Source organism: Dendronephthya gigantea, unplaced genomic scaffold, assembly GCF_004324835.1.
Source record: "Dendronephthya gigantea isolate DGI-Jeju-01 unplaced genomic scaffold, DenGig_1.0 000203F, whole genome shotgun sequence".
In the NCBI taxonomy this organism is placed as follows: Eukaryota; Metazoa; Cnidaria; class Anthozoa; order Malacalcyonacea; family Nephtheidae; genus Dendronephthya; species Dendronephthya gigantea.
The window spans coordinates 133,277-157,417 of NW_021163213.1; the positions used below are offsets into that span (position 1 = coordinate 133,277).

Here is a 24,141-nt window from a genome sequence, read left to right on the forward strand (position 1 = left end):
TTCGTATAAATATAATCATTTGCATTAGGATTTTGAGAATTTCAATGGATTACATAAGGTAGTATACGCTAAAACCAAAATAGCGCATTCAGATGATAAGGTAATCCAGTATTAATGTATTTATCTTAGTCTAGTTTAGGTTTCCTCCTGTAGTAACACACTAACACTGGATCAATAAGAGATGATCCTGACTGGACCTCTAGGAAGAACAGTTTAGAACTGATAGAGCTATCCAGTATAAATAAAGTTAGTTTAGTTTAGGTTTCCTCCTGTAGTAACACTGGATCAATAAGAGATGAACCTTACTTGGATGGGCCATGCACAAGAGAAAAAGTTGTAATTTGAAATGATAAAGTTGTCAGGGCTTTTAGTCTAGGATTGTTTAGAACAGTTTATAAAACTGATAGACACTGATAGATAGCTTAATATAGTTCGTCCAGATATGCATTCAAAGTTTATCTCAAGTCACCGTTTGTAAACACTGTCAGGCAAAAATTGAAAATCATCAGTAAAATCTAAAACCAAACACTCGTGCATGAAACGTGACAGTTATCTTTGTATGTTTTGCCCGGAAAAGGGCCTGTTTAAACAGATGGCTCTTCCTAATCAGTGCAGTGGAAAACGCGTAGGTATATTGTCTCTCTGCTGTTCTAGCGAAAAATCACCGTGTCCACCTGCGTTATATGCAACTATTTCTAGAAGTTCACCTTACATAGCGAGTCTACTTTGCGTGAAGGTTGCTTGCCTAATTGTAGACAAAAGCATTCAATTATGACTTTCCTCACTATCGCATTATGTCTCGGCGTTGAAATGAATTATGCAGTTGCCCTTTATGCACATGTAAATGAAAAAGATCTCCAGATATACGAACATGAGGTCATAAAGCATGCAGCAAATGAAAACATCTGCATGTATGATGCATCATGAACGGATTCATTTTGTACATGCATGTTTACAATTCCCTATATATAATGGAATTATATTAATTAAGAATTGTGAAAACAATGGTGTTTCCTCGACATCGTTTGGTACTATATACTGAGATTCAGTTTTGCATGAGATCATCTCTTATTGAACTTGCACCTGCTAAGATTTTTTTGTATAAATGAAGTAATAAACAATACTTAAATTAGCACAAATTATATCTCGAGTATTCTATATGACGAAATGCTCTATGTATTTATTATATCTTAGCGAATGTCCACTGGTTAAATAGTTTGATCATCAGTAATAGTGCCTTGTGCAGTTACATACAGCTCAATGGCATTCCCGCATATTAACCTTACCTTCATGAAAAACAGTTCAGAGCTGATAGAGCTATCCATGTATAAATAAAGTTAGTTTAGTTTAGGTTTCCTCCTGTAGTAACACTGGATCAATAAGAGATGATCCTTACTGGACCTCTAGGAGGAATACTTTAGAACTGATAGAGCTATCCAGTATAAATAAAGTTAGTTTAGTTTAGGTTTCCGCCTGTAGTAACACTTGATCAATAAGAGATGATCCTCCTGCTGTAGTAACACTGGATCAATAAGAGATGGCCTTCTTCACAATGTGTCAACTGCAGCTCTTTAGTGTTTCTATTCTCTGGCATGGACATAACTCTAGTGCTGTTGACCTATAATTAAGTCAACGTCACTCTCATTAGATCTTTCCTTGGTGGAATGAAGCATGTGCTTCTTATCGGCCGGAAAGTCTATTTATATCGCTACTGCGTAAATTTGTTAGTCTCAAATCATTTTTAGTTTGAACGAATAAAGCAATTGACGTAAATATGGCGCTTTTTAAAAAGGCAGACGATGAGCCATAGGTAAAACCAGACTTCTTTAAACAGTATAACGTCACAGAATCCTACTTTATCCTCAACCGGTGCGGAAAATAATCCGTTTATTGTAACATGGGAAGTAATTTCTATCCCATCGTGGAATGAGAGAGTGGGCGTTTTATGATGATGAAACAGTAAACTACTTTTCATCAGCGGAGGTAGAATTGTACTAGAGCTATTGTTATATTGTATACAATAAGCCTGAAAATATTGGGAAAGACAAGTTTGAGTGGGAACTGAACACAAAGAAGCTTGTTTTTCATAACATACGACAATTTTTTGGCATTTTCTGTGCACGATCGCTGCGGGAAACATTTTCCACAAGGGTTGGCAGGCCGGTACATTTTAAGCGTCTGTTGTTGTTTTTTTCGTTTCGTGTCCTACATGAATGTGGTTGTTTTACATATATATGTATATATAATAGCACATGTACTTCACTAAAAAAAACTCATTATGCACATCACGAGGTTCATTTTCAATTGAACTGGTAGGACGATTTCGAGAGAGCACTTAACCGAATATTAGTGTTTATGTTCAGTGGGCATAAGATGAAGTGTTTATAACTTTGCATGAGAATACATGCATCCAAGTTTAATATATGCTGTTTCATTGTGCTCTTCGGCTTTGCATTAATATATCTGGTGTTATGTAACCCCGCATTTTCATCTTCAATCATATCTAACTCAGATTCCGTTTCATATACAGAGTAGTATACTAATACCTCGCTATTACAGACTTCAATGACACGTGCCAAAAAACATGTCCTTGATAATCCTCTGTTATTTTCAAAACAATAGAATACTGAAGATTATATAACATCCGGAGATATTTTAGTGCATTGTATAGTTATATTTTTATCGCTCCTATGCAGTATGACTATTGATGCAGTTTTATGATCTTGGGTTTTTTATTACCCCCAAAAAAAGTAGACAAAACATCTTTATTGCTCTAAATATCCCAGTGATATACATGGAGTAAAATTTGATATCCTAAATGATAATTTTGTTTTGAATTGCAGTAGAAATTGATAAAGAAAATATATTCGGGGATGTTCCCAATGGACTGCCTCTCGACGCGAAGAATTAGGCATAAGCAGCGAATATATACGACTTTGTTAATGATTATTGAAAGCAAGCAATTCTCTGTGGTACCATAATCAGAAATTCTGCTCATTGTTTTGATGGGTTTTAGTCCAGAAAGTGCTACACGTAGTTCGGGAAAAAATCATTAAATTTTCAGCATATGGTAGACTTCAGAACTTGTATTAACAAATCAAGGGCATTTTCACCTCACGACGACGGTGGGCGTTCTATATTCCACTATGCGTTTATTGCATCGCTCCCCACACGCGTGAATTATCAATGATATATAGAAAGTTCTCTATATAGAAATAACTACGGGGCAGCTGAGAATTTATGTCATATATTTGCTAAGCGCCTGTTGCTAGTGACCGTTATTACCGTTAATTCACGAGGATGACGTCACGAGCTGTTTAGCCAATCAGCGTGGGTAACGAGCGCTCGCCGACTCGTTTGGATGTCGGAAATTAGCATTTTAGCCGATGACGCTTGTGTATTCGCGATCTATATAAAGGATCCTGTGCGATCCTGTGGCACATGTGCATTATATACTGCCCGCTAATCTCAACGTCTATAGCACTGACTAAGAGGGATAATTTCTGCTTCACTGGAACATTCAATCGAAGAAAAAGCATTTCAAATTATACCATGAGCTCGCAAAAGGAATTGAAAAGTTCAGGAGTTTACATCAGTCTAAGCGACGTCTGTCGAGATCAAGCGGCAAAAGATGTCGAACAATTGATTCAAACGGCTGAAGAATTATGCAAGAACGAAACCTGTCCATCGGCTCGACGCCGAGGAACTTTTTTAAAGAAGTCAGCAACAGATATAGAGAAATTTCTGTTTGAATCAGCACAGCAATCAATGTTTGATGAGATGTGGAATAAAGCAAATAGCGCCGTGTTCGGAGGAGGATTTCAGTAGAAGATAGAAATGTTTTTGAGTTCATAACGGTCGGCAGTCGATGCGTCGCCGTTGCCAGCAAAAACTTCTTTCAATCTGATGTTCCCGCTGAAGATTCTGAATAGAGCATTCTGAACTTGCTAACTATTCGTGGTTTAAACCACACGGAAAGGACAACTAATGCATTTTTAATATGACATTTTAGCACTTCCAAATTGAGTGATGATAGAAAGTGCATGCAAGATGACGATTCACGAGACGTTTTCACTTTTGGAAGATCATAAAATAGGTTTAGTTGTGCTAACTTAATAAATTTTATTGTCTTTTTTAAAGAAAAAATGCGAAGTCGCGTGGCGAGCGTGCATTAAGCTAAAGACATTATTTATTCAGGTTAGCAGATGTTTTATCTCAATATCGGCTGATATCAGCTTTTAAACACATTTGTGGCTTAACGGTTGTAGCCTTTGACCGTTGAATTTTGAAAGAATAGTGTTTTACAAATTGTTGTATATACATATAAATATATATATATAAAATTGAGCTTAATTTTTAAGCTTTGTATCAACCTAATTATGCGAATTGAATCGAAAAAAAACAAAATTGTAAATATAAGTTTTAATTTTTTTCAATAGAAAATTTATTCATATATGGTTTGAATGATTATTTTTTCATATGATCGACTTCATTCTGGGAAAGCACGAAACAGCTCTCCCGTTTAGGGGGATTATCGGCCTCATGATTGTACAAAGGATATATATTTGAATAATTCAGGAACAGGTCTTTAAAATGTGGGGTATAATTCTTTATCCGGTAGTATAAACACACACTGGCATTTGTTTTGATGTATTGTTCTTGTATAGAAGTGAGGCTGAACGAGTGATGGGACATCTGCTTCCCTAATAAGTGTTCCTGTGTTGACATTTCGTATTAAGTCACCACGCGGAAGTCTCCTGAAGACCTGTACGACTTCCTTCCATATTAGGTTGTCATGCAGAAGTTTTAGGTTCCTTTACGAGATAAGCATCAACTGCTGCAAACAAGCGCTGCTTTTCAATAGAAAAAAGACAAAAGACGTCCAAGCTGCTGTTGTAGAAGATGCTATTTGCTTTACAGATAGGAGTTGCAGACGTGACCTGAGCGAGCTTCAGCCAGCGTAATTGCTCAGCATTGAACGTCAAGATTTTCCACTGAACTAAGTTGTCTTATGGTTGCAATGCAAACGAAACTGACGGGATTTTAACTAAAATAGGAGCTGTTATAATAAATATTCTGCAATGTGATACACTCATGTAGCAAACCTACGTTTCCCAGAGTTTCTTTCACTCGCATTTCACTGATAGTCCAGTCAATTCAAACTGAGACGAGACGTGTCCTAACCATGGTAAAATTTTTTTACATTCCGGAAATAACGAATCAGCATTTTGAGGAAAACACGTACTATACCAACTCAAGGATATCTTTGAAAATCGAGAATTGAATAAAGTGTATTTGAATAAATGCTAGAAAGACAAGTGATAAGATAATAATTATGCACAGCGCCTAACTGCAGATGTCCATCGTTTAAGTTGACTGGGGTTTTAAATGCCCAACTATATCAAGATTTTCTCAATATCTTGACATTAATCTTTTCCATAGCCTTGCAGTACGTGTTTGTGTTCATTCAATGAAGTGAAATTTAATCAAGATCTCGTTTGTTTCAGTTTGATTTTTTTTCATATTACCACAAGTGTTTCTTGGGAACCTTGGCACGTACGTTTGGAAACAACGTAGTTCATTTCAAGATATTCTCACAATTATTAAGTCAAGGCAATCGTGAAGTGTAATAACACTTATAACAGAGAGTGAACTCTGGGAATTTTTTTACTTTGAACATCAATGACTCTTTGAGAAGGAAAGAAACAATTCTTCACTAAATGCTTCAGTCATGGCTCAGTTAAATAAGGATTAGCCGTGCATGGTGTGAAAAAGTTTGGCCTTACCCGTCCAGCCTAACTCTTATGCATGAGAAGGCGTTATCTCTTGAACTTAAATGTTTCATACAGAATCTCTTAAGTCCTCATGACATCGGCCTAACCACATGAGAGACCACATGCGGTGTGATGATAGGCGCATGGCAAAAAACTTATTCAAAATCTTGGTGATCTACGGAAAGGGCAATTCATACGGAGAAATAACTACCACGATTACACTCTTTCGCGAGGCAAATGGTCGAAATTCTGATAGTTTTAATATTACTTAGAAGCTGCCTCCTTCTCCTCCCATCCCCTCCCCTCCCCCGCAAAGAAATTAATGTTTACACATGCTCATCTCGATCTTGATCGTGTGCTTTTTTCGCTCTATGCGCAGGGGTTCTGCGCAGCAGCGGGGGTGGTTAAGGAGATGTTTACCATTTGGCAAACTGATAGAGATTTTTTTATGGCAGTTAATCGCGTTCTTCATGGATAAATGAACGTTACATAATTCTATGTGTTAACACGGATTATTTATGTGAAACAGATTTTAAAATTTATCAAATTGAAGTAAAATATCGAAAAATCTTTGAAATCAAATCCATTTTTATTCGAATGCTTTAATCACGCGCCTCACAAATGTGAACCATTTTTATCTAAGCATTAAATTTGTGAGGATTTTTTATGTCAAAACACATCCAACAACACTCAAGCGTATGTATTTTTCATAAACAATTTTCAAGGTTAAGAACCATTTAACCAGCGCGCGCGAATCATCTGCACAGGATAGGCAAGTTCAAGACCTCGACTGAGCTGACATTGTCACACGAAAACTCTGAATATATTAGACACGATAATTAACGTCGATTATCCTTTTGTGTGAACAGGTGACAATTAATACCGAAATTTAAATTTCTGTTTATCATCTGTTATAGTTTTTGTGATGATGGGGCGAACAACTTTACTCAATGCCAGGTTTATTTTGTTTTCTGAGCTGTTTTTATCCCCTCTTAATACACAGTTAGCCTCTAGAATACTTTAATATCCACGTGTAAGATTAATGTCACCGAAGGCAAGCTATGTGACGAAATTGGTTTTTGAAGACGTATTTGAAAGCCTGAACTGAAAGTCATATTTAATTTAGAAGTCTTGTTATTAAGGATTATCTCTTATTGATCCAGTGTTACTACAGGAAGAAACGTAAACTAAACTAACTTTATTTATACTGGATAGCTCTATCAGTTCTAAACTATACTTCCAAGAGATCCAGTGAGAATCATCTCTTATTGATCCAGTGTTACTACAGGAGGAAACCTGAACCAAACTAACTTTATTTACACTGGATAGTTCTATTAGTTCTAAACTGTTCTTCCTAGTAAGGATAGGCTCTAATTGATCCAGTGTTACTACAAAAAAGGCTCAAGATTAACACCTCGTATGTTTGACTGAGGTAATACAAAACTATTACGGAAACAGGCAGAAGCTTTGTCGAATGTATTTTAATTTTCTGGTTTCGATTTCCTTGCGTGAACACGTGGAAACAGAAATATCTTCATCCAATCGTTATACTAATACCTGAAGTCCTGCATCAGATAAACCCGAATTCATTAAAACCTTAGACTCAGCCAAAATAAGGATCTTTTCGAAGGTACGACGAGAAAGTAGCTTTCGTGCACCTGTCATGCAAAAGCTGTTCAAGGCAACGCGTGCGTGGTCTGTTTCTACCAAGATCAATATTTATCAGACTCGCCCCAACATTACAATATTACTTGTGTACATTTGTCTGCCAACTGTCAGAATAAGATTGTCATTATTTTTCGCCCATGCAGACAATTTTGAACACTCATCTCACGTTATTGTTTTAGAAAGATGATGAAATATCGGATCGTTTCCTTTTAGTTTCATATTCACTGAGCAAATCCCTGCTTTGTGATGTTCATTCTTTCTACTTTAATAATGGCCGGTTTCTTACAGACTTATATTAAATAAAAACCCGGCTTGTAGGGCGAATATCGTTGAATAATAGTCCAGGTAACGGGTTGATTCCCAGGACATTTCTTGATTGGAATGACGAGAGATAGTTACGAGTTCCTGTTTCTATTTTGACAGTAATATTTTAGTAAAATATCAACCACGTGGCTTCGTTTACATTTAGTTTCTTCCCTCCTCAGACGAGCAATGTCATCTGGAAGAGCTTCCGTTGAAGGGACGTCTGGATAATACAATTTATATTCCCAGACGTCAGATGATCAATGCTTAGATTTGAAACTTTTTTATTATATAACCAGACGGAATTACTATAAGCACGTTCGCTTTTCACGTTTTCCCAATTTTATTACGTAAGAGTTATCTTTCAAGTATTTACGCAGCTCTTACGTCGCTTTAAGGTTATATAATTGGCAAAAGAATGAAAATAGCGCAAATGGGAAGAAAGTTTAACATGATTTAACTGATAGCGGCATTCCTAGTTTTTCCTGATTTTAATAATCGTGGATTAAGTTACTGGATATGAATCCTAGACTAATGAATTCGAATTCGTGGATTCTACAGTATTCCACCGGATATTTTAAGAGCATTTTCACGCAAGGGCGTCAGTTTTCTGACAAAAACTATCCACGTACCCTTTGCGTACCTATTTTTCATCGTGCAGCAGATGCTGCTGATCAGCGGATAACGTGTTGAAACTCGTTATTTTCTAGCGTATTGGAAATATATTTCAAGGTAAATAAGAATCTTCCCCAAAAAAGTCGGATTTTCTTCAGAATTTCTACTCGTAAATGATCCGTGGAGATAAAGGGAAGCGGCCTTCGAAAGGAAGAGGTAAGAAGTATATTTTTAAGCTGTTTAATTTTACAAATTACCTTCAAAACTTTCATGGCTTCCTGGAATAATGTCCCAGTGACCCAGTCCAGGACTCCAGGAGTAGATGTCTTTACTCTTTAGTCATCTCATCGAATGTATTTCATTAAAATAAATCAAATTATTATTATTGTGTTTTTTAGGGCATCCCCCTCAAGGAGAATTTATTGCTTTAGGTAAGGCAAAAGTTGAAGTATTTTTCAGTTTGAGATGAGATTTTCATTCAATTAAGGAAAGAACGACCAGGAATGTCTTGAAAAATCCAGGACTGAGGTCCCTCCTACAGGAATTGGACCTAGAAGTTTTTCCAAAGCTGTTACCTCAGTATTACCAAAGCCTTGAAATCTATTTGAACTCACTTTTAACTGCATTTTTCAACATATGCCATTACAATTAATTTTCCTGGCAAGCAATGGTACAAGCCATGTTCGCTCCTGCTTTTTAGGCTCCAAAGGTCCCTCAAAATCCCAAGATGTACCTGAACTCAAACCCCTTCCGCCCCTCAAGTCTTTGGCGGGACCGGGGTCAAAGAAATTGTCATCAAGCTTACCAGATCGTAAACGAGACTGCCACAGTCCTCTTCAGCCACTGCGGCTGGGAAAGAAAGCCAAAACATCATCACCACATTCACCCAGCGTATCGATTGATATTGAGGGTAGCTTGAAGTCATCTACGAGCGCACCAGTACCAAGCATTGCTCCTATAGATGGTAAATGTTGCTTGTGTTGTTAAATCTTTAAACTAGTATATTAAGTAAAATGTCTCAATAATAAAAAAAATAGTTCCTAAGACCCAAGTGGCAACCCGTTCCTAACATGAATTGCCCCAAATGCCCATTCAAAAAGCATTCTAAAACCATTTTAAAAGCATTTTAAAAGCATACAAAAAGCATTCTAAAACCATTCTAAAACCATTCTTAGTGCTTGTATTGTATCAAATTATTGTTGTAAATTGTCACATCCATGATATTAACAGTAAGTGCTGATGAACTGGAAGAGAAAGTTATGAAGGCAGAAGATGCTGGTGATAGAACGAAAATTGATGGTTACCTCACAGGAGCTTTAAAAGTTTTACGAAGCAATCGTAGCAAACCTGATCCTGCCATGTGTTTGAGCTTGTTTTGTTTAGTTAAAAGACGACCACATTTGTTTAGATCGCATCGTGTGATGGAGGTAATGAAACAGATGTTTAAATTATTTCATATTTCTTCCTAGAGTTCCAGTAAGGATAATCTTGTCTCAATATGTTTTAGTTTCTTACAAGCTTTCTCAAAAGAGATTCATCTGTGAATCTGAAAGGTGCAAGACCAAGTCCAGCAGTGCCGATAATTGCATGTAATATTTTGTTGTGTGCATTTCAAGATGAACAAGATTGGCCAGAAAGTTTTATAAAAGTAAGATATAACTTCTGGGTTCAGAGCAAATATCAATCACATGTCAAGTGACACACACAGTCTTAGGAATATATCACTACCTACATAGTAGTGATAATACCTACCACAGTCTGAATTGTGGGGCATCACAAGTACCAGAAGGCGGCTTTTGTGAACAATAACTACATTATGAAATATAATAAAGTGATAAAGATCCATTTTTCTTATTTTGCCAGGTCTATGTTGAAGACTCTCTCGGTGATCGTACTTGGATTGAAAATGAAAAATGTCGGTTTTTTGTCGAGAACCTTTTGACAGCTTTTGATACGAAAATCCCACCTCGCAGTGTTGGGCAGCCTGGATCTGAAGTAACCAAGGAGCAGACTGTGGAAGGTTCTGAGCTGTCTTGAATTTCATTCGATTTTTAGAAATATTTTTATTAAAACTAGCAGTTTGACCAATTGTGATATTCACATCATGTTTTGGTACAAAATAACATAATATGTTTGCAAGGCTTTAGAGAAATATTATTTTCTGTATTTAAATATTTTTTACAGCTGCAACAACAGTATCTCCCAAGCTTATTAAAACTGAAGAGGAAGATGTCTTCTTAAAAGATGTGGAATGCAAAGAAACCATCTCTCCTGATGTTTTCCCTAGGTAGATTTTAAAAACTTTGACACATACAACATATTAAGATCATGCATACATCTCATATTGATTCAGTTTTTATTGCTTCAGAGTCCAGAAAAACAAACTAACCTCTTCCAAGAATTCTAGAATAATATAACACATACTTCACTTGTAGGTATGATCTTCCATCTACCCAGGAAAATGTTCAAAGTTACGTCGTTGAACTCATCAAAGATCAACTCACTCGCAGACAGTTGGTAGACAACACGACTCGTAACTTACTGCGTCTTATGTCTGCCGCTTGTGGCGTTAGTGATGTCCGCTTGTTAGCATCACAAAGACTCGAAACTTGGCTGCAAAATCCAAAGGTTTGTCACAATGCAGTGATCTTGACATGAACCAGAGAATTTGAAAACGACATCCTTTTCTTTTCCAGCTCAATCGCCCAGCTCACGAACTTCTGATGTCAGTCGCTCTCAACTGTAATTCCCATTCTATGGAAGATAACGAAGTGATTAGTAACATCATTAAAATGAGACTAAAGACAAAACAGTTAGCGGGACATTACATTACTTGTGTCAGGTATTACTGCAGCTTGGGTTCTGAATAGAAAGATAAAAGATATCCTGCAACCTCAAATCTCTTTTTACTTTATCTCTTGCAGAGTGTTGGTGGAGCAACATGAAGACAACTTGGGCACTTTAATGAAACATATCATCTATAACGAACTCTCCCAGACCAGAAATCCAAACAACATGTCCCTGTTCGCCCTTCTCTTCCAGTTTGCCCCCAATAAAGCTGCCAAAGAACTTGCGCTTGTCTTTCAAGATCTTCTCGTACAGAGGTAAAACAACGTTTCCTCCTGTAGTAACACTAGATCAATAAGAGATGATCCTTACTGGACCTCTAGGAAGAACAGTTTAGAACTGATAGAGCTATCCAGTATAAATAAAGTTAGTTTAGTTTAGGTTTCCTCCTGTAGTAACACTGGATCATAAGAGATGATTCTTACTGGACATCTAGGAAGAACAGTTTAGAACTGATAGAGCTATCCAGTATAAATAAAGTTTAGTTTAGGTTTCCTCCTGTAGTAACACTGGATTAATAAAGTTATTGACGTGTATTTAAAACCCTGTTTTTAGAGAGGATTATTTGCGTGCTATCCGTGCACTTCTACGTGAAATAGTTCGTGCATTACGTCATGATCTAAACTTCGTTGCCCTGTGTCGTGGTTTGATGGCTGAACGAAATGACGTCGCCTTTCAAGAACTTGCAACGACTGTTAAAGTATGTCTGGAAATGCTTTCTCTAAAGAAATCGAGTGTTATGTTTGCTAAATGAGAGTAATATCTTTCAGGAAAGAATGTTCTCTTCCCTCACCGATGTCATCTGTGCCACAACTCTTCTCAGTATTACTCCAACTATCAGAGATGCAATACTTGCAATTAAACGAGGCGATTCGAGAGGTAATGGATGGCACCGCTATCAAACTTGTTGAGAGAGCATCATCTCTTATTGATCCAGTGTTACTACAGGAGGAAACCTAAACTAAACTAACTTTATTTATACTGGATAGCTCTATCAGTTTTAAACTGTTCTTCCTAGAGATCCAGTAAGGATCATCTCTTATTGACCCAGTGTTACTACAGGAGGAAACCTAAACTAAACTAACTTTATTTTACTTTGATTTCTTTTGTAGATTTGAAAGTCCTGCACGTATTTCAGAAGAACATCGCCATAATTCAAGAGGAAGCCACGAGCTGGTTTCATACGATCGTTCCTCGCATGTTTCCTGTTTCATCTTCAAACTATCCTCAAAGGTATCGTTCATTTCCTTGTCATTCTCGTCGTCAACGAACCAGAGACAAACCAGGGATGAATGAAGAAAGTATTTAGGTCATAATCCTGATTTTTTACTTCTTTTCAGTCTTAGTAAAGTTCTGTTCATGGAACCGGCGGAATCGTATTCATCTAAAGACTCCTGGCCTTCGGAGTCTGAAAGAGCGTAAGTAGGGTGTGGGGTGATGCTGTTGTGGTAAGAGGTACTTCTGTCGTGGGTGTTGGGTGATGCTTGTGTAGGTGATGAGAGATCTTGGTTTGGAGCACCTTACTTTACAAGCCTGCAGTTAAAGTGAATTTTTGCGTGCTATTTCATTTATTTTTCATGCAGTATCCAATGTTCTGTTTGTGTGTTTAGTTTTCTATTTTCCATCATCACGGATGTGCCAGTCATGGATGACACATTAACAAGAGTAACAGTCATCGGCTTATCGCCTGAACTGCCTCTTGATGCTCCGAAAGCTTTGAAATTTGTCGAAACCTTGGTTCAGAGAGCGGCTTCTGTAAAATCTGGTACGTTTAACCGTTGATTGTCAGGGATAACTTTGCTGTAGTCATTTCGTGATGTGGCAGGTCACTGCACTGGATGCAGTTTTTTCGATTGGAAATATATTTTGGGAGTACGACGTAATAATGTTATAATTGCAGGTGTTCATCCAATGGAGGTGAATCGATTAAGATTTATCGACGCCATTCTTGATTTGTGTGTCTATCATTACCCTTCAAATATCATGCTGCCTTCTGGCTACGAACCACCGTCGCTGGCTATTTCTAATCTTTACTGGAGTGGTTGGATCATCATACTTCTAGTGGCTGCATTTAATCCTTCGAATATTGGTATCACATTCAGTTTTTTCTTCAAACATACTACGTTTGATATAGAAGGGCATTCACTGTACTCTCTATTTATACTAGATAGCTCTATCAGTTCTAAACTGTTCTTCCTAGAGGATCTTCCAGCAAGGATCATCTCTTATTGATCTAGTGTTACTACAGGAGGAAACCTAAACTAAACTAACTTGATTTATACTGGATAATTCTATCAGTTCTAAACTGTTCTTCGTAGAGATCCAGCAAGGATCATCTCTTATTGATCCAGTGTTACTACAGGAGGAAACCTAAACTAAACTAACTTGATTTATACTGGATAGCTCTATCAGTTCTAAACTGTTCTTCCTAGAGGTCCAGTAAGGATCATCTCTTATTGATCCAGTGTTACTACAGGAGGAAACCTAAACTAAACTAACTTTATTTATACTGGATAGCTCTGAGATTCAAACTCTGCACGTATCATTACCGTAATGCTCTGCGGCACCAACATTACTAACAACTTGGTGTTAATATTATGTAGGCGAAGAGATTTGGAAGAGATATCCAACGATGAGATGTTTAATGGAAATGGTCATGACGAAGTATGTAAAACTCTACATCCAGTATCATAGAAACTTACATCAGTCAGTTGCATCGAAAAATCTCCATTTCTTGCAGTAATTTCGTGTTTCCACCACCCACGATGGTTGAAGATCCTGATCAGTTGGAGGAATTACAGAGCCTCGAGACTCAGGTTAGTGCGATATCCCATTGCAATATTTAATATGGAATCACTGCATGAAACTAATCTTCATCAAAAGTCTTGTACAGTTGCTCAAGAATGTCATTTCAATGTAATAGATTGTTGCCGCTGAGAAAGACGATATTTTGTTGTTTGAGACGCATCTCGCCGCTGCGACGTCTGGAAAGAGCATCACCGAGGAATCCAGCTTGCTTTTGAGACAGCTCATATCATTAGGTCCGGAGTAAGTGCATATAACTGTCGTTTCTTTCCCCACAATTGTTTATCCATTTGCCCTTTATCTCTCTGGCCGAGGTTTGACTCCAGTTATCTTATTTAAAGCTTACATATGAAAGCAATGCTCTTGAATTTTCTCTTAAAGGGGTCCTGCACGCAAGCCACCTCATTATGTAATTGAACAACTGAAAACATTGAACGCTACAGTCGGGGTTGGGAAACGATTCTGTTGCTGCAGATCACCAGATTTTCTTCTTGAGATCATTCAGCGACAGGTAGACCGTAAACTCCCTAATCTCTGGACAATTTCATCGCAGATATCAACAAATTCTTGTGTTCACTAGTGTATATTTTGTTCCAGAGTGCAGCTCAGAGTAGACCATGGTTGGCAGATCTTGTGTTATCGAGTCAAGAGTCTCTCGATGTTCTCCCCGTTCAATGTTTGTGCGAGTTTTTACTCCAATCTCCTGATGATAAAGAAACAGAAACAAAAAATGAGCGAGAAAAGGTTTGATTCCCGTCTGCTTCATATATTTCCCATGTTACATCAGCTGTTATAATCTGTGTTGCATCCAATGAAATGTTTGTTGAATATCTATTTTCATGTTATCAGGAAACTGTGCAACAAGTGTTGAGTCGTCTTCATATCTTGTTGTTTGGCGAGGAAGCATCTTCAGCATCCACTTCTGAAACACTGGAGTCTTTTCTATACAGACTCCACTCAAGGCCAGCAAAACAACGCAAAGCTTCTGTTAAGGTGATGTCACGTTCTATAACTTCGTACCCTGGCTTCGGTTTAATCTGTTCCAGTTTCTTTATTCCCACTCCTTTGACCCAACGAGAAAGACTTGTCTAAAAAACCCAGCGAGAAACCCTAGTCTAAAACACTTCAACACTTTTAGGCATTACATTTGATCTTCACCTATGACAGAGAAAATTGCTCATCAACCGAATCGTACTCTTGGCTTCTGGAAGCTGTGCCAACATTGCCGTATTTTGATGCGGTGTTGGGGTCCTTAACCTTCGCTCTACGCAAGGTAGTTTGTTTTTCCAATACATCAACTCGTCTGATTATGATTTCACCTCAGTCACATGTAAAAGAAATGCTTCCAGTTCTACGAAACACACTGGTTATTGCATTTGTTTTTCAAGTTTTGCAGTAAAGTTTACTCACATCAATATCAGATTTTATGATTATATTTTCATCTTACCTTGTCCTCATGCACATAAAATGGATACTTTGTTTTTATTCTTTAGGCGTGCGCAGAAGAATTGGATCTTGAGCGACTTCAGGCGTACATAATCTTTCTCTCAGAGTACAGTACCCAAGGTTATGCGCAAGATGTGTCTCTGGTATGTATTCCTCTGTGTCTCGTGGTATTTATTCTCAACTCTGTGATATAGCGAGCTCTGACGGGATCTTTTTCATTCTCTTAGGATTTATCTCAACTTGTGCTGGAGCGTACAAACGTCTTTAAAAAAATCCTGCAGAATGACTCCCCCAAAGGAGAAAAAACACACCAGGCTCTTCTCTTTGTTTTTGCGTCCGTGGTCGCCAGAGCCCTGGAAACAAACTCCAGTGAACTGTCTTGGGTGAGTCGCCATTATAGATGAAGTTAGTTTAGTTTAGGTTTCCTCCTGTAGTAACACTGGATCAATAAGAGATGATTCTTACTGGACCTCTAGGAAGAACAGTTTAGAACTGATAAAGCTATCCAGTATAAAAATAATAACAAACTATTAACGCTTTTAAGGATGATGTCCAGGAGTCCCTTTTCGTTCGGTGGTCAAAGAACACAACCCATGCTGGGAAAGCAACAACAATGGGTCTTTACATCATTCATGCGTCCATGGTTTTACTGAGCTACGGACCTCCACATGGTACAAAATACTCCCTCTATATTGCTTGTCAAAATCTGCAGTAGTTTGTGAATATTGTTTTGTTATTTTCAGAGGAAAGTCCGATTTTTGATGAGTTGTTGGACACGTGGTGTCCACGTGAAGGGAACGTGAAAGCATTCCTGGCAAACACCGGCGAAGAAGTAGTTTTGATTCCTGAGTGGTTGAGATTAAAAATGATTTGTTCCAATGAACAGCGTGTCAAAGATTTAGGTAAAACACCAGCGGAATGCTGTAATCAAATGCACTGTTTTGTGTGTTTTCTGTTATTTATGCTCGTCTTGTTCTTCCAGGTTTTTCCAACATTAAACCAGCTGAGTTGATTTCGTTCGCTCAGTCGTTTGGTGTCCCAGTGGAAGCAACAAGGTACGATGATAAAGCAATAGCTTGCTCTTTTCTGCAAAGCTGAGTATTATAACCAAGCAGTTTGTTCAAAATTTACGCTGGTTGATTGTTTTAGTGGGATCTTAGAGCGTCTTGATTATTTTGCTGAAAGAGAACCACAGCTTATGGAGGAACTTATCGTTGACAAAAGTAAGCTTTTTTCCCTGTGTCTGTTTGAATTATATACACTCTTATTGAGTCATACCTTACTATCATCCCGTCTGATCTTAGGCTGTATGATACACTGGATTGGCGTGCACCAGTCACGCGGTGCTTCAGGTGGACAGCGGATTTCTTCTTTACTAAATGAAGGCGAAATGGAACAAAGTAAGTGGCAATTGTGTTAAACTATCCAGTATAAATAAAGTTGGTTTAGTTTAGGTTTCTCCTGTAGTAACACTGGGTCAATAAGAGATGATTCTTACTGGACCTCTAGGAAGAACAGTTTAGAACTGATAGAGTTATCCAGTATAAATAAAGTTAGTTTAGTTTAGGTTTCCTCCTGTAGTAACACTGGATCAATAAGAGATGAGCCTTACTGCACCTCTAGGAAGAACAGTTTAGAACTGATAGAGTTATCCATGCAGTATAAATAAAGTTAAAATTATAGTTTAACTCGTTGTCAGGCAAGCCATTCAAAGAAGAATTATTACTTCCACTGCGTTCATCACGGGTTTCGATGGAACAAGACGAACCAACTCCAGAACGACTTGACACGATTGAGAAAATAGAAGAACTTCTTTTTAGTGTTTGTATTCTCCTTTGTCAACCAGTTAAACAAAAGAGAACAAACTGTTTATAATTTCGGTATTTTCTTTTTTTCTCAACAGATATTCCCTTTTGGCAAACACAAGGAAACCTCTCAAAAGAATAGAACTCACTCTGCCTTCCTTCTTCAAAAGGTAACAACAATTTAACACGAGGTTTAGTACGTGAGATCTCCTTCTAATTAAATCCAACTTTAGTCTATCCTTAGAATAACTGGAGTCTTTTTTTGTTCGTCCTTTACTTTAGGACATCAGTGTAGAAGTCTCGCACATCCATAAAGGATTAAATTTCTCTCGTACCGTTTCTGAGCGACTTATCAACCTTCTTATTAAGGTTTGTAATTTGTACTTATGCAAAAAACTTTGGAGTTTCCTTTTGAAATTTTGAACGTGGTTGAATGTCTGTTGAACAGGAAATTAGGTTGGGAAGTTTGGTTTTTATGAATTTATTGTTTTGATTCTAGATTCTTGAGTCACAAGATGGCTTTTTATTTGGTAAAGTGTTTACAAACTCTCCAAGATATTCTCATCCTTTGCTGAAAATTTTGATCGCGAGAGAGGTAGGTCTGGTTCCTAGAATTCTGACTTCTCTTCAGTCATAGTGAAAAGAGTGCTAGTGGGAGATATAAAACAAGCTTGCTCTTTTTCTCTTAGACGATCCTGGAGAAACAAGGAGACCATTCAGCGTTTCCACACCTCATGGAATTGCATTCCAGGCGAAATTCTAGCGGTAATATACCGAGTTTGTTGTCAAATTGACTGATATGACCAGTTTGTAAATCAACCACGTTTTATTTGATATTCTAATGGTTCTTGATTATTGATTTAAGGCGGTGTTGTTTCTTCACTCGTCGCAAAATACAAACCCAACTCGCGAGCCAGACATGGAAGAGTTGCTACTACTGAGGGTAGGCATTTATGAATATCAACTTTTTTCCCGAGACATACATTCAAAAAATCATTCAATTCAGCTGTCAAAGATCATGAAAATCTTGACTTCGTCCCAAGCGCCTTTTCTCAGATGCCCAAGTCAGGAGAGGATATTCTTCCAAAGACTTTCACCATCAATTTATCTTTTTTCGTCGTTTAGTTTCTACAGATGTTATTCGCGAAAGTGTGAAGAGAATTCAATCAGGAAATGCACTCAGCGATAAAGAAATTAAAGATATTATTTCTGTGCTCAAGAGTGATAAAAATGAGAGTATTCGTCTTGGAGAACTTATGCCAGGTACGTCTATCGTTCTTGTACTATTTTTTTTTATTTCTCAGTCCATCCAGTTTACGTATTTTGTGTATATCATTATATAGTGTTGTCATGGCTACTGTCATCGCGATCACATTTTGTCGACGAATTTCTTCGTTCCCTGATCAACCTGCTAATCCCTAGTAATCCACGATCTTCTATACATTACGAAGCGAGTCAGTTTGTCCAGGAACTGATTGGTCTATTACGACGTCACATGGAAAGCAAATCACGTGTTGGAAATGGTGCGATTCTGGATTGGTTACAAGTCTTAGACCCAGCTATTGTGAGCGTTTCTCCATTACAACAAAGAAGAGAGTTATTGTTTTGTAATACTGGTGGATTTGGTGGGGATAGTGATGGATATCAGGGTCTGTTGCTGGTATTGCTGGTACATAGTGGTAGTTGGGGACATCTGCAGGATACACTTGATTGGCTGCTCAGTCAGAACAAGGAGAGAACAACGTGAGTTTTATCTTTTTTTCCAGTTGAAACCATTGTGCTATAATATTTTGTCAAAAAATGACAACGATTTACTGAGATTTTAATCTTTCGTTTTATCACAGGGTGGATCCAACCCCTGCACTGCAATTCATCCAAAGTTGTTTGAATATTCCCCAGTTATGGCAGGGCCGAGACACGAAGTCATCGCAGGGGATTGAAACGAGTGCTGACGACACAGAAGACGAGATATTGAGTCTATCAAGCGACCAGCTTGGTTGTCTTGTTATGTACATCTTGATGGAGGCTGAACGAATGATGGAAAAAACTGATGGTAAATATTCACTTATCCATTGTTGTAGGTTTGAGGCAGAATAAGGACTGAGGTAAACTAATGCTAGGTGAATATAACCAGGGAGCAGCGTGGTAGCGTCTTCAAACAACTTAGCATCAAATGTGGTATAACAACTGCCTGAAATACACAAAACACTAATGCTGGGTGAACTTCAAAGATGTTCACATGTACATCAGTATGATTTGTCTATTCACCGAAAAAATTATTATCTTAATACACATATCCTTGCTTTAGTAACTCCTTTTAAATAGACTAACCAGCTCAGGAAGCGTTGAAATAAGATTTGAATTTCTTTAGATGTTGGCAATCAGGGTGAACTTGGTGGACTTCTGGAGAGCAGAGTTTCTCTTCTGTTGCGTTGCTCAAAAGGAAAGAAGCAGAATATTCGTCCTGTTGTTGAACAATTGGAGGTTGACACGAGGTAGAGACATTAACATTTTAGACAATTTTAAAAAAGGCGCCTTCCCAACAAAGAAAACTTGAACTAAACGATTGTAATTTTGATTTTCTGATCTCAGGTGGTCTAAACAGATTCTTCAGCAATTTCTAATCAAACTTTACCTATATCTACCTGAACTTTCATCCTGGGTAAAAGACTCGCAGTCCCTTGTTAATTTAAGCTACATTGCTTCTGCAAAATATGGCAAGGTGAGATACCACGACAACCACCCGACAACCACCCCAAGCATCAATATTTGGACTGACTAGTTCTTTTTTTACTAGTTTGATGGTTTATTTCATCGGATGATCTCCATATTGAATGATTGTCAGTCGGGGAAAGCCTGGGAAGAACGCATTGACGGAGTTGTTCTTCTTTTTAAAAAAATGGCTGTCTGTCACCCTGGCCATATTTTAAGGTAAGTCTGAAAAGAAGATACTGAAGATACTGGCTGCTGATGAAAGACGAATTGAAAGATGTTCTCACGAGTTCTCACATCTGCCTTTAAAGCCATTCTTATTAAATATTTCTGTTCACACAAAAGTCTTTGCAGATGAAACATTTCATCTCGCAATCAAGTGAATTTCGTCTGTAATTTCCTTTCAGATCTCTTCCACTAATTTCGTCTTTGCTGCGTGGCAGAACACATTTAACATCAAAAGAATTTTACAATCAAAATCATTTCCTTTTTTTCACCCATATCTTGGGATTGTTGGACAGCTTACGACCTCACATCTTTGACCCGATAAAGGTTTGTTTTGCCCAGTTTAAACTTATCTTTTTCACGGACTTGTCAGGAGCATTCTGTCATATATTTTTAGTTGATTGAGGATGGTCTTAACGACGCTATCGACAGTTTTCTTGATCTGGTTCAGGTATGTTTCTGTAGCAGTCAAACTAAGCCATCTGAAGGATGTCTTTAATTAAAATATACCGAAGGTTTTAAAACCTTTTAATGTTTTGCAGTCGAATTGTATAAAAGCAAAGGAACGTTCGTGCATGATCACAAAGCTGGTGGAATTCCTTCAACATTATCTTGTCCAAAATTCAAATGCAGCGTTGACGTATCTTCAAACAAAAGTGGAACTTCTCGAGTAAGATATTTGTGCAGTTTTTCTTCCTAGAGGTCCAGTAAGGATCATCTCTTATTGATCCAGTGTTACTACAGGAGGAAACCTAAACTAAACTAACTTAATTTATACTGGATAGCTCTATCAGTTCTAAACTGTTCTTCCTGGAGGTCCAGTAAGGATCATCTCTTATTGAACCAGTGTTACTACAGGAGGAAACCTAAACTAAACTAACTTAATTTATACTGGATAGCTCTATCAGTTCTAAACTGTTCTTCCTAGAGGTCCAGTAAGGATCATCTCTTATTGATCCAGTGTTACTACAGGAGGAAACCTGAACAAAACCAGTTCTATCGGTTCCAATATTTTCTATACAGCAACGCTAAATGAATTCTTTTCTTTATTTCAGAGATTTACGTTTAAAACATCCCGATCTTATATCTCTTAAATCGCTCTTGGCTGTTTTATCTGTGCCCAGGACTTTGAACCGTACAAATTCTGAAACGTCCACCAGTATTGTGGGCTCGTCAACAACGGTTCCCAGTCCCTCACTCATGATGGCGCCGGCAGCAACGCCCTGGACACCAAGTCAGATCGAGCCTTTCTTACAGAGGATTGGGCCTAGCCAACCTGTGAAGGGTAATTTGGAATGTGGTTTAAATAAGTGAAGTTAGTTGTATTGAAAGTGACAAGTTTATATTGCAGAAATGAATGTACTTAAACCACTGTGTTTGGTCGAGTCAAACTAAAAGCACTCTTCTCGCATGTGACTGAGGTTCAACTGCATAATCGGGCAACTGCATATTATAGGAATCTAATCTCAATCACAGGGGTTAAATAAAGTGCCCTCTGAGGAATTTAAATGGTGTCCTTGTTAACCAAAGATATTTGTGTCTTTAGAGGTGTTGAAAGTTTTGAACGATCTCGACGAGACATCAAAAAGAAGAGTTGATATTTTACAATTTTTCTTGGTAAGAAAATTTTTGGAAAGTTTTCGTGTAACTCGATAACTGAACTCTCTCTCTCTTTGTCTTCTCACGTTAGCAAGACCTGCTGCGTCTGACGCACCACGAGAATGAGGCGTGTCGCGATACAGCGCACAGTTTGATTGCAAGGCATTTGAAACACAATCCAAGGTAGAGTTTTCTTAAAAACATATCAATATACGGTGAGCAACAACCATGATTTGTTTTGGGATTTCTGTCTCTAGGGATTCCAAACTCACAATCGAAGCTTATCTGGAGTGTCTCAGTTCTGATGATCCTGGGATATTAATGAGCGCGTCAAAGGTTTTACCCGAAATTGCAACACTGTCAGCAGGTTGGTATTCCTTGTATGTGGTGATCTTGTCTTAGTTTAGGATTCCTCCTGTGGTAACACTGGATCAATAAGAGATGATCCTTACTGGACCTCCAGGAAGAACAGTTTAGAACTGATAGAGCTATCCAGTATAAATAAAGTTAGTTTAGTTTAGGTTTCCTCCTGTAGTAACATTGGACCAATAAGAGATGATCCTTACTGGACCTCTAGGAAGAACAGTTTAGAACTGATAGAGCTATCCAGTGTAAATAAAGTTAGTTTAGTTTAGGTTTCCTCCTGTAGTAACACTGGATCAATAAGAGATGATCCTTACTGGACCTCTAGGAAGAACAGTTTAGAACTGATAGAGCTATCCAGTATAAAAAGTTAGTTTAGTTTAGGTTTCCTCCTGTAGTAACACTGGATCAATAAGAGATGATCCTTACTGGACCTCTAGGAAGAACAGTTTAGAACTGATAGAGCTATCCAGTATAAATAAAGTTAGTTTAGTTTAGGTTTCCTCCTGTAGTAACACTGGATCAATAAGAGATGATCCTTACATGATAATCCTTACTGACAAGATATATTGATATATTGATTCTGAACTTTAATTCTTCAGAGTATTCAGAAGAGTTAATGGACAAGGCGTTCACAACGGCTACGACAAAAGTAGCAGAAGTTCGCCCCAACGTGACGAGGACATTTCGAATGTTTAATCTAGAATAGAAATTAAAATTTCAAACGTTATAATACAATGAAAACTTTTTAATGAACGTAGTTGTGTGGCCTGTATTTTTCGTCTCGTCTTCCCCCATGGCCTTTTCCCCGGGTGAGGTAAAATACCTCGCAATAGTAATGTCCGAGTACATTTGCCCGGCCATGTTCGTCTTCTGTTCGTCGATCACGTTGTGAGACAAAATGGCGAAGCACCATCCAGATTTGATTATGTGCAGAAAACAACCAGGTGTTGGTAAGATCTTTGTTGATTTATCGCTTTGCTCTTAGAAGGTAAAAGTTTAATGTTTTGTATTTCTTTTTACTAGCAATTGGACGGCTCTGTGAAAAATGTAAGTTTTATAAATTGTACTCAAATCACACGACATTGTAGAATTATTGTAGAATACTAGTTAGTAGTTATACTACCTACAATAGACCACGACGTTTGAGATATCTTTCTCAGGTAGTTCAGACACAAACCACGACAGCTTATTGTAGAATACTACCTACACTGGACCACCACGTTTGAGATATCTTTCTCAGGTAGTTCAGACACAAACCACGACAGCTTATTGTAGAATACTACCTACACTAGACCACCACGTTTGAGATATCTTTCTCAGGTAGTTCAGACACAAACCACGACAGCTTATTGTAGAATACTACCTACACTAGACCACCACGTTTGAGATATCTTTCTCCAGTAGTTTAGGCACCAACACATTACTCTTTTATTTACGCACCCAGGTGATGGCAAATGTGTGATTTGTGATTCATATGTGAGACCATGTACTCTAGTCCGGATCTGTGATGAATGCAACTATGGTTCGTATCAGGGAAGATGTGTCACTTGTGGTGGACCTGGTGTATCTGATGCCTATTACTGTAAGGAATGCACAGTGCAGGAGAAAGATGTAAGGAACTTGTTCAAACTTTATAAACCAACGCACTATGAGTTACTAAGCTTTTTATTGCTCTTTCAGAGAGATGGTTGCCCAAAAATTGTAAATCTTGGTAGCTCAAAGACAGATTTATTCTATGAAAGAAAGAAATATGGTTTTAAAAAGAGATAATGCAAAAAGAAGACACACAATAACCACAATTCTCATCAATGTGTAAGAGGCTATACCAGCAAAGATATGGGATAGAGCAAGTGACCCAAACTTTGTAAACCTAAGACACTGTGCCTTTCATGACTAACTATATCTGCTTGTTACTACTATTTATTAAAATCTTTTTACTTAATTTGTTTTGTTTGTTATGTTTTGATCAGAATTTA

General features: G+C 37.7%; 2 protein-coding genes across 2 annotated transcripts; both read left to right on the forward strand.

Annotated features, from left to right (window-relative positions):
- The first annotated feature begins 8,466 nt into the window (after positions 1 to 8,466).
- Positions 8,467 to 22,942, forward strand: LOC114539453 (integrator complex subunit 1-like). Its single transcript, XM_028560084.1, has 50 exons — positions 8,467 to 8,576; positions 8,759 to 8,791; positions 9,061 to 9,324; positions 9,591 to 9,787; positions 9,868 to 10,008; positions 10,224 to 10,380; positions 10,545 to 10,647; positions 10,796 to 10,988; positions 11,057 to 11,202; positions 11,285 to 11,464; positions 11,763 to 11,907; positions 11,978 to 12,086; positions 12,320 to 12,440; positions 12,548 to 12,625; positions 12,818 to 12,972; positions 13,108 to 13,296; positions 13,811 to 13,871; positions 13,948 to 14,023; positions 14,131 to 14,255; positions 14,394 to 14,523; positions 14,610 to 14,756; positions 14,862 to 15,005; positions 15,151 to 15,285; positions 15,506 to 15,601; positions 15,686 to 15,841; positions 16,003 to 16,129; positions 16,202 to 16,360; positions 16,441 to 16,513; positions 16,608 to 16,681; positions 16,763 to 16,858; positions 17,158 to 17,279; positions 17,362 to 17,433; positions 17,546 to 17,632; positions 17,763 to 17,858; positions 17,953 to 18,028; positions 18,129 to 18,206; positions 18,389 to 18,526; positions 18,607 to 19,006; positions 19,108 to 19,316; positions 19,635 to 19,758; positions 19,856 to 19,985; positions 20,061 to 20,194; positions 20,383 to 20,527; positions 20,598 to 20,651; positions 20,743 to 20,870; positions 21,256 to 21,485; positions 21,747 to 21,817; positions 21,891 to 21,982; positions 22,057 to 22,166; positions 22,765 to 22,942. The coding sequence occupies exons 1-50, from the start codon at positions 8,534 to 8,536 to the stop codon at positions 22,869 to 22,871; spliced, it is 6,456 nt and encodes a 2,151-aa protein (XP_028415885.1). The 5' UTR covers positions 8,467 to 8,533; the 3' UTR covers positions 22,872 to 22,942.
- An 83-nt stretch (positions 22,943 to 23,025) lies between these two features.
- LOC114539454 (PHD finger-like domain-containing protein 5A) lies at positions 23,026 to 24,076 on the forward strand. Its single transcript, XM_028560085.1, has 4 exons — positions 23,026 to 23,115; positions 23,189 to 23,212; positions 23,610 to 23,776; positions 23,846 to 24,076. Exons 1-4 carry the CDS (start codon positions 23,064 to 23,066, stop codon positions 23,933 to 23,935), a joined length of 333 nt encoding a protein of 110 aa, XP_028415886.1. The 5' UTR covers positions 23,026 to 23,063; the 3' UTR covers positions 23,936 to 24,076.
- The last annotated feature ends 65 nt before the right edge of the window (positions 24,077 to 24,141 follow it).